The sequence below is a fragment of the Strigops habroptila genome, chromosome 9 (assembly GCF_004027225.2).
Source record: "Strigops habroptila isolate Jane chromosome 9, bStrHab1.2.pri, whole genome shotgun sequence".
Taxonomy (NCBI): domain Eukaryota; kingdom Metazoa; phylum Chordata; class Aves; order Psittaciformes; family Psittacidae; genus Strigops; species Strigops habroptila.
Window position 1 is genome coordinate 1840235 of NC_044285.2, and position 10215 is coordinate 1850449.

A 10215-nucleotide genomic window follows, 5' to 3' on the forward strand; every position below is an offset into this window, starting at 1 on the left:
TACCTACACACGAGTTATTTCTGGTATCTAATTCAGAGCAAAGCTCAAAGCAGCGTGCAGACTGCTGGCAGACTTTTCCTGGTGACAGAAATCAGCTATAAAGTTGTATTAGCTTTAACAATCAGACAGTGATTACCTACTTCTTTAAAAAACCCAGTTATTTCTTTTGTAAAGCTTGTTTCTAATGCAGTGCTTTCAAATCAGCTGGTTGCCACTTTCTGCCACTCTAACAGTCACCTTCTGCAAAAGCTCCGCTAGCCATAAAAAAAAGAAAGCCAGATTTTGAACAGAAAACAGTAACATGAAACAGGCTGATAAGATGGCTTTGACTTGTGGTGAAGCTTATGGGCACTAAATCACGTAAATTTAGGTCCAAGAAGCAGATATGGAGAAAGATTAGCCAAATTCTATGCAAGTTTTACCATTCCAAGGCCATCTTGTGTGGGGTCTCACTGCAGCTTTGCTTGAAGTTTCCCGCCAACATAAGTAATAATTCTAGACCTTTCCTCCAAGAGGCTGCTGACCATGGGGGAAGAAAGAAAGGACCAAGTTATTCGCAGACCTTGTGCTCCTCTGAGTTCAAGGCCTATAATTGTGGGTAGGCTTTATCCAGGCCATGCAAAAGGAAACCCTACTCCTTCCTGTGCTCTGTAGCTGTGTAGCAGGGGAGGCAGAATGGGGCTCAGGGAGAAGCATATTATAAGGGCTTCACCACTGGTATGCAAGCTGATCACAAATGAAAAGAAAGAAAAAGCTAAAAACCACAGTGAGAACAGCCAAATGCCACCTTCTGCACAGGACCAGGAGCCACTGCCAACACCAAACCCACTGCCAGAGGTATCTCAGCTACAAAATGTGAAGGGCCTCTGCCAAGCCACGCTAGTGCCCACCAGAAAACCCTCCATGGAACAGGAGTGAGAACTCTTCTGAAAATGAAATACTTTGCAGAGAAGTATCATTTTCAACAAACTTCCAGCTAAACCCTGCCTGGACAGATTTCCAGCCCAGGGGTGACAAGCCCAGTCTTTGTGGGTCTGGAGCCCTCAGGTCTCACAGGCTCTGCTGGTCAGGCTTCAAGTCCTGCAAAGAACAACCCACAGAAGTCCCAAATGCCCTGAATTTAAAAGAGAAAAATGGGTAATATTCAACCTACAAACACCTCTCTCTTTAGTTCACTACTTTCTTGTGCTGACCTGACTCTCCTTTCTCTTGCATATAAAAAAGAATTTACTGAAATCCATGTAATTACACAAGTGCAAAAAGAGTGGGAAAAGAGTCAGACTCCAGGTGCTTATTAGCCTTTCTCACAGGCAAAGAATGCTTTCTAAACACTGATACAATTCTTAATATGCTGTTACACGTGTGCTACAAATTGGCTATGCATCTGACTCAAGAGGAACAACAATTTGTTCAACAAATAATGACAAGAAAAGGATCTTTTTGTACAGTTCCACATGTATAGAAACCACAGACTTTGTATCCCCCTGAAAAAAAACCACATCTGGTCTTTCTGAGTGCAACAAAATTAAAGGTGCTTGTACTTGGGTCTTTGTCTTCCCACACAGCAACACTTACAATCTAGTTAAGGAGAGAAAGGAAATTTGAGGGATAAAAATGTTCTCTAGCTGTTAAATAGGTAAAGCAACAATAGTTGCAGATTGAACACAAAACCAAGGAGGCATTCTCATGTTCCACACGTCTTCTACCAAGCCCAGTATTTTTGTGAACTTTAACTGTTCTACATCTGTGAAGAGTAAGTGAATTTCTCTTTCATGAGGCTCACTAGTGAGATTTGCAATTTCATCATGTCTTCCACATCAACAGCAGCTCCTAATACTTTAAAAATGCAATCAAATTGACTCCTTGTGGAATAGCCAAATGCTGAATACAAGTAGGTTGAAGACTCAGACTCACAAGGAACCACCACCATTTTCTCCCCATGCTTTCCAGTGTCCTTTCCTCAGTGCTGACACCTGGCAATCATGTGGAGATTCTCCACTAAGAGAAAGGAATGATGGTTCAATACGTGGAGCAGTTGCTGAGGCACACAATACCACAGATTTCCTGACCTACTCATTTTTAACAGCCTGAAGTCTGCCTGCAACACACACAGCCACGTAGAACAGAGAAACCTACCTTGTTGCTAAACAAGCTAATTTGGATACCTGAAACAGCACAGCTACAGCAGCTTAGGTTTAATGGGCTTCATAGAACCTTGGAATGGTTTGTGTTGGAAGGGACGTCAAAGCTCCTCCAGCTCCAACCCCCTGCCATGGGCAGGGACACCTTCCACTAGAGCAGGTTGCTCCAAGCCCCTGTGTCCAACCTGGCCTTGAACACTGCCAGGGATGGGGCAGCCACAGCTTCTCTGGGCACCCTGTGCTAGCGCCTCAGCACCCTCACAGGGAAGAGGGCTTCTTAGTTGACAAGGAAGATTTCCTGATCTGGGGCTCACACAGTTCCTGGGTGATCCTCTAAAAAGCAGGGCATTATTATTTCTTACCTGGCTGGGCTCTTCTGAAAATTAAGGTTACCCTTCCTGTTTTAAGTAGGTCTCCTATCAACTATGCACAAGTAATTTATTCCAGCTCACATTTGTAACCTATGCTTCCAAAGGATCAAGCCTTTAATACAGAAAGAAAGAGCTCTTGCTTTTTGTTCTGTTGCTACAGAGCCACAGTACCAGTAGCAATCAAACTTCCCTGCTTGCCTAAGGGCAAGTCTCACCATTCTGTCAGTGATGGTAAAGAGATGGGTGAGCAAATGAGGATCAGGTCTACAAGGCCTCACATCATCTTTACAAGCAGTATTAGCTGCAACAATTGACACATTATTGTCTCTTCAGTTACAGAGAGGTTTGTGCTACCAGTGACAAGTACAAGAGCCCAATTACTAACAACTTCCTTGCCTTTATGTTTGGACTCAAGTCACATGTAGCAAAATGTAATTAGCAAACATTTGCTGAGCTTGGTGGAGTCAGCCTCCTACAACCAGAATGTCTGGACAAGAACCTCTGCCCTGTCTTTATTCCCTTGCTCCTGTCTGCTCTCTTCACTGCCAATCAACACAATCAGCTTTGGACTGGAAAAAGCTTTTTACCCAGCACATCAAGGCAGACAAGGCCAGAAGTTAATGAGGACTATTCATAAGCCTTACTGGAAGAGAGAAGAGAGTGCTGCATCCCATCCCTGAACATTTAATTGCACTCAACAGAGGAAAGCTAGGGAAAAAAAATAATAAAAGAACAGAAAAAGATAATTTGGGAATAAAATCTGATTTCAATTTAATTCAAGCACCGTTTGGCCCTATTTATTTCATAAAGTAGTTCATGCAGGATAATGGCATTACTGTGCCTCTAACAGCATTAGAAGCTCCTAATAAATTAACAAGTGAAAATTAATGGCTGCTCAGTCCATTAAATCCTGTTAATTTTATTTTTGTTGCAATAATACAGCAATCACAAGTTTACATTATTAAACCAATATTTATTAGAAGGGCTCATTTTAATTGGATCCCTGATGTGATAATCCCATACAGTGTGTATTTCTTGGTTTCATCCTTTTTTCGCATTTATTTCTCATTATATTTAAATGACTGCAATGTTCAGGGTCTTTTCCTAATACTATAAAAGTTAAGCAACCATTTTAAACATTTTATTTCACAAAGATTCAACACTTACTACACAATATAATGAGAATCTCACGACTCCTTTCAGAAGCTATCTTAAATATTTTTGTCTCTTGAGAAAGGGGAGAAGAAAAAGGCAGAGATATGAATGTCTGAAATCATCTCAGCAAATGGTAAAATACATTTTTTTCCCCTTAGCCCATAGTGTTCTACATAAACACTGCTGTTGTCTTTCAAGGCAAGAGATTTACCACCAGTTTTAATGCAAAATGTTAACTGGCCTGCACAGCTCAGGAACACAAAGATAAATACACATTGACAAAAGGTTTTGAATTATACTGGCTGCTGACAGAGACATTACAAATTTTAGAAGACATCTTGCTAGGGGCTGGGTCTGATGTGCTATTCCTGCAGCAACTACTTTGAGGGAAGGGGCTGCAAAACTGAGCAATGCTTTCTCCCCTCACCTCCTCCTTTCCCCAGTTCCTTCGTCTCTGCCAACAAAACCAAATGTGTAGTTCCTCCCTAAATGGTTGTATCAACATTATTGCTTCAGCTAAACAGTAGTTAGTTTGGGTTTTAGTGTGGACTAGAAGTCAACTACATATGCTATTACCCAGGCTAATGTAAGAGGCAGCAACTGTGGGAGAAGAAGCTGGAGGGGCTGTGGGGAACAGAAACCTCTGTGCCCCAAGAAGGGGGTTTGACCTTTGGGGAGGCAAGAAGGAAGAAGATGAGAAAGGCACTGATGGACACGTGGGACTGCAGGCAGAAAGCACACCTGCCTAAAGGCCTACGTACACTCACTGTATTTTCACCTTTAGACTCGATCTGCAGTCACACTAATGCCACAAAGCTAGTTCCCAGCAGCTTTGTAAAACAGTGTGTACCCTGCAGCTATTGCTGCCACAGCTGAGCAAGCTCATGTGGGCACTGCTGGCAGCACGGTTGTGGCAGTACAAAGGTTAGGCCAGGGCTGTAAAAACCTGCCCATAAAGCTAGGTCAGTACATAGGTTAGTGGACACACTTTTGTAGCAGTAAAACTACCAGTGACAGGGAGCCAGCAAGCACAATGGCAGCATTTGCACACAAGGACTGGACTATAATCATCTCTACTGCATCAATCACTGTTATGCCAAGCTAAAGTGCAGACAGTCTCAAACAAGTCTATGCAATATTAAAGCTTCTCACATACAGGGAAAAGCCAAAATTTAAAAGAAGGTAGGTTAAAACTGGTTTTAAAACAAATACACACATATGCATGTGGACACATAAACCTACAACTGGCCCTCTGCTCATTGCTGACACCAAGCACACACCAGCCTCAGAAGAAGAATGTACCTTACAGTCCTGCCAACAGCCTCTGTCACTTCCCATATTTACAGTGTTCATGTTTTCCTGGTCTCCAGGCCATCCTAACAGCATGGTCAATTCTTGTAAATATTATGTGATCAACTGCCAACACAACAGAAGGGATGCTCACACCCAAGATGCTCCTAAAATCACTTACGTATTATCCTGGCTTTCCCCACCAACATGTAAATCATTTAAGGAACACCTTGTTCAGCTGCTTTTAATAATGAAATGTGAAATGTTACCATTTCAGTTGGTACATTCTACCCTTATCAGATGAGTTCCATAAGAAATAACACCCACCTCTCTTCAAAATTATTTTCTAAATTAAAAAGAACACCACTTAAAAGGAGGTGTTCCTTACACACAGGACTCCTGGCTCCCCTAAAACCACTGGTGGTACCAAAAGAAATAAATACAGTAATAAGTTCACAAGAAAAAATATGCATATGAAAATATATTACAAAATGTCCTGAGATTTATGTCTTGATATGTGTAAGTACCACTAAAGCTCTTGAAACAAAGCATTTACTATCTCATCACGTATCAGCAAGACTATATATATTGCACAGCTTTTAGAAATTGCTAAGTGCTCATCACATGTTCTGCAGTTCAGACCCTTATATAGGTTAAGAGTTAGAGACTCAACACAGTTCAGAGAAACGCACTTTATTTCTAGGGCAAAAAGCTGACAGTTTTGTCAGGTGCACAGTATGGCCTCTCTTCACATCAGCAATAGTATTAGAAACTCATTGCTCTTCTTGCAGGGATCAATTCCACAGGGTTCTGTAGATATGTAATTCTGTAGTAACGTCAGCTGTAGACTGACGTTGCCACCATTCCATGCTTACCATGGTCCTCGGTCTCAGAAGTGAACAGAGCCATCAAAAATTCAAATAATCTGATAGCAGCTGGAGCAGACTTAAGCTTGCTCACAGAGCAAAGCAGAGAGGCCACAGACCCAAACCCTGGCTGTGCTGGGGTATGTGCTTACAGCACACTGCCCTCAAGCTCGGATGAAAAGCGATCAAAATGCCCATCCTGAAAGCTGGGCTTTCAAGATCAAGGCGACTACCACAAAGGATATATTTTAACGGGCAAAAGAATGGGTGTGTTCAACTTTACCTCCCAATATAGTATGAAAAATGTCTTGCTGCCATGCAGCCCCAGCCTGAGACAACTCACCAGGTCAGCTCCTGACACCAAGGCCCACCAGCTTGGTGCATAGAGGTTTAGAGGGAGCTCCCTTCTGGGGAAGGATGGGCTTTGGCAGCAGTGTGCCAGACAAGGGAGGGAGGCGGGAGGTCCTCTAAAGGAGCCATTCTGCCCAGTACCAATAACTGCAGCACAAGAAACAATCGGATGGTCTGAGACTGGATGGTTTCTCAGGTGGAAAAAAACAGGAAGGAAAAATCCTGCCAGCAGCGTGTTACACTGGAATCCTTGAAGGTCTCTCCAGCCTTTTGCTGCCTGTCACAGGTCCTTCCAACAGAAAATCCAGGGCCTGAGCTATCTGTCACATCATCTAACAAACGAAGCACTTGGAAAGGCTATATATGCTGAACAAATACACAAGAAACTATTCACTGTTTAATAATCTGTCAGGAGATAGAATGTAGGATGTATATTTCCAGTTCCAAGTAGATGAAAGTGACAGCAGGAATAAATTTCATATTCTAATTCTTTAGCCCTACAACAATAATTATTTTTTCTCTTGTTCTTTCTTAAAAGAATCCCACCTGATCACTAGGAACTTGCTGTATAGCCCTTATTCCCATGAGCCATGTTTCTGCAAAGCTCAAGCACTTTTACGTCTGAAACTTGCTTCATCTCATGGATACAATAGCTAATTTTGGACTTACCCTACTCCTGCTGGGCCAGAGTCATCACTGGCATAGCTCCACTGTAATTCAGTCTACTGATGCATTACAGAGAATGCACAACACGAGCTAATCCTTAATGATGGTTTTTCCCCCTGCCCTCTCGAACATACTTGAGTAAATAGTAAAATGACATATATAGAATTATTAAAAGAAAAACCAACACCAAACAACAAACTAAAACCATACTAAAATTGTCTTGCAAGCACTAATTTCAAACGACATGGCAATCAGATTCACAGATACATTAGGACAAAGAGTACAGTCCAGAGGAGAACACACAGCTTGAAGTCACAAGGCCTGGTTATAGTTCCAGCTCTGCCACTGACTTCTAGACAAGCTGTTTCACATTTCCCGACCATTCCCCAACCTCTGATACATTAACTTCTCAGTACACAGCTGCAGAGGGTCCACTGCAGTCTAACCTAACTGCATTCATTTAGCTCTCTGTATTATACATCCCAAATAATAAATGTACATATGAAGTGTCATGTTTAAAAACTAGTGCCAAGGCAGAAGGAGGTACCAGCAGAATATGCTGACACTTCTCGCATACCAGGGTTTAAGATCTGCAGGATCCAGGTTCTGTGTGATAAATGAACATGAAATGTTTTAATTTCTGTACAGATTTCCTTTAACAGAGCAAGATCTAGGGGAAACATTCACTTCTGTGCAATAGGGACAGCCAGGACAAGCTCTGGAGGTGATAATATTTACAGCTTGTGCTATTTGCTTGTGTTGTTACTTATTTTCAAGCTTTAAAATGTTTTTTCTAAATGAAACCATCTCACTCCACCTATCTCTCTGCTTCCTTTGCATCATAAAATGTCAAAACCTTCTTCCTCTCTTATATAAACCACCTTGTTACTAGTAAAAGAAGAACCAAGAGGCTTCACGCTCTGCTCGCTAACAGGTCAGCCTCAGCTGGGCACAACACCCAGGTCATAGCAGCAGGGCTGCTTGAGTCATTTTCTTCTTTTGAAACGGTGTTGCAGGGGAGCAGTTTAAACAGGGTATTATCGATGTGGAAAGCACACTGCTTACCAAGAATGGAAAAGGAGAGGTATTAAGGCGTATTTATCAGGTGGTAGCTCTACAGGTTTTGATTTCTGCCTCAACTAGGCAAAGCCAGAGTAGCTAACAAAGGCTGAGGTGTCTATTTGCATTACTGGCCAAAATCTTAACCACAGTCAGTCAGTCATCACTAAAAAGACGAGAAGACTTTATTTTTCCTTTAAAAATAAAAATAAAAAAACAAAACCCCACCACTATGGTTGGAAGAAAATGTCAGGAGTTCCAAACATCTACATTTCTAAGCTACTTGCTTCACTTTTTCATGCAACAGATGCTGCTTTGTATTAGCTACTGCATATTAAATCATTGTGACAACCAAGAAAGCATACATTTGTTTGTGCGAGAGAGAAGCATGAATACACACACAGAGATATCTTCTCACGCAGAAGCATACAATTATGCATCATTCAAATATTTGGGATGAACTTTGGCCTTTGTTTAACAAAAAAAAAACGTACCCTCAAACAACAATCAGTAACAGAATCAGCAGTCATCTGGCTGAGCTCACAGAAAGCAACAGATCTGCAGCAATAAAACACCACTTGTGGCCAGCTATTCGAAAGTTACTTGGAAATATTTTCTTAGATGGGATACTTATACACGCGTCCTTTATGATTTATGATGGCCTTACGGATCGATCTCAGAATGGAGGCTAAAAATAAAATCTATGTTAATTCAAAAAATGTGAATAACTCCCAGTTTTATCCCCTCTCACATGCTTTTTCTGCACTCCAAACAATCCCCTTCAGCCATTCCATTTGCATTCCCGATTTAAAAAGTAATTTGAAAACATATGCACAGCAGGGCTCTAAATCACCTCTTCAGAGTAATATCTGTCTAGCTAATATGGAAGAAACCAAGCAACCCAAACAAAACCATTTTCCTGATACATCAAAAGACAATCTGAACATAACAGTATTGGAGAACACGCTGAAACTTTTGACAATGAGAGTATCCATAATAAGTGTAACTGTAATCCAGAGCGCTTCCAACTTTTTTTTATCTCGGCTGAAGATACATTTTCTCCCCTACGTTCCCCTATTACTTTCTTCCTCTCTTGTTACTAGACAGTAATCCAATTCTCTAGCCAGTTATATTTTTTTTAAAACTATATATAGAGCCAGGATAGAGCATGCAGCAGAGAATTAACACCGCACCGAAGTGCAGCGGGGCTGGAAAGCAAAACAAGCCCTTTGCCAGGCTGTGCGGAGCATGCCGAGCCCCTCGGGAGAGGGCTGCGACCGAAGGGCCTCTGAGCACCCCGGGGCCAACCCGGGGTATACCTGGGCCGGGGTGCCCCTTGTTTTGGGCTCTCCCCACCACCACCACCACCGCGGAGCCCCCTTACCTGGGGATGGTGATGCACTTGGTGTTGATGTTCTGGGTGGTGATCGCCTTCTCCAGCTCGTCCAGCTGCCCGGTCTTCTTCAGCTTCTTCACCAGGCTCTTCACCGCCTTCTCGCACCATTTCTCCTCCTGCCCGTTCTGCTCCCCTTTCTTCCAGCCCAGGAGCCGCTTGACGATGGGAGGAGTGAAAGGCAGGATGGAGGACATGCTGGCTCGCCCGGCAGCGCCCCGCGGCTGGCTCCGCGCTGGCCCCGCCGCCCCCCGCGCTGCTCCGCTCCGCTCTGCTCCGCGCAGGCCCCGCCGCGCCGCAGGCAGCACAAAGCCCGGCCCCGGGCGGCGGTGGCCTGGCCTGGCCTGGCCCGGCGCTGCGCTGCTCTGCTCCGCTCCGCCGGTGCCTCAGCGCCTCGGTCCCGCGGCACCAAACTTTGCCCGGAGTTCGCCGCCTCTCCCCGGCGGCAGCGGCAGCTCCCTCCTCCCCCTGCTGCCCCGCTCTGTGTGCGCGGAGAGGCACCCACTCCAGCTCATTCCCAGTCTGTCTCTCATGCAAATTGCCTGCTGGCCGCCCCGGCCCGGCTTCCACCCCCTCCTTCCCTCCCAAACACGCTCACTCACGCCGCCGAGGGAGGGCGGGGAGGCGGCCGGCCCGCCGGGAACTCCGCTCCCCCTCCTCCCTTCCCCGCCGCCGGCAGAGGCCCCCGCTCCCCGGGCGGGACAGGGCTCTCCCTGCTTCCCTCAGCCCCGCTCCAGCGCGGCGCGCGAGGCCTTCCCGCCGCGAGCCCCCTCAGAGCGCAGGGCGGGAAGCTCCCCTCAGCGAGACCCGCGGCCCCTCGGGCTCCCCACAGCCGAGGCCCCTGGTGCGGGTTTACCCTCCTCGGGGCCGTAAAAGTCCATAAGCAAGATCAGGAGCCTGGGACAAATCCAATCGAGGGAGAA

At 44.7% G+C, this 10215-nt stretch overlaps 1 protein-coding gene across 4 annotated transcripts in view; it reads right to left on the reverse strand.

Moving 5' to 3' along the window:
• Positions 1-9829, reverse strand: part of SMAD3 (SMAD family member 3) — a 74583-nt gene extending 64754 nt beyond the window's left edge. The window contains exon 1 of one of the 4 annotated variants that reach the window (XR_003993128.1): positions 9284-9823. Coding sequence is in view for 2 of the 4 variants with exons in the window: in XM_030497383.1 (XP_030353243.1) it covers positions 9284-9489 (206 nt within the window). In the remaining 2 variants the exon portion in view is untranslated. Of the gene's footprint in view, positions 1-9283 lie in introns of all 4 variants that reach the window. The other 3 variants (XR_003993127.1, XM_030497383.1, XM_030497382.1) reach the window with 3 other exon arrangements.
• Between the last annotated feature and the right edge of the window lie 386 nt (positions 9830-10215).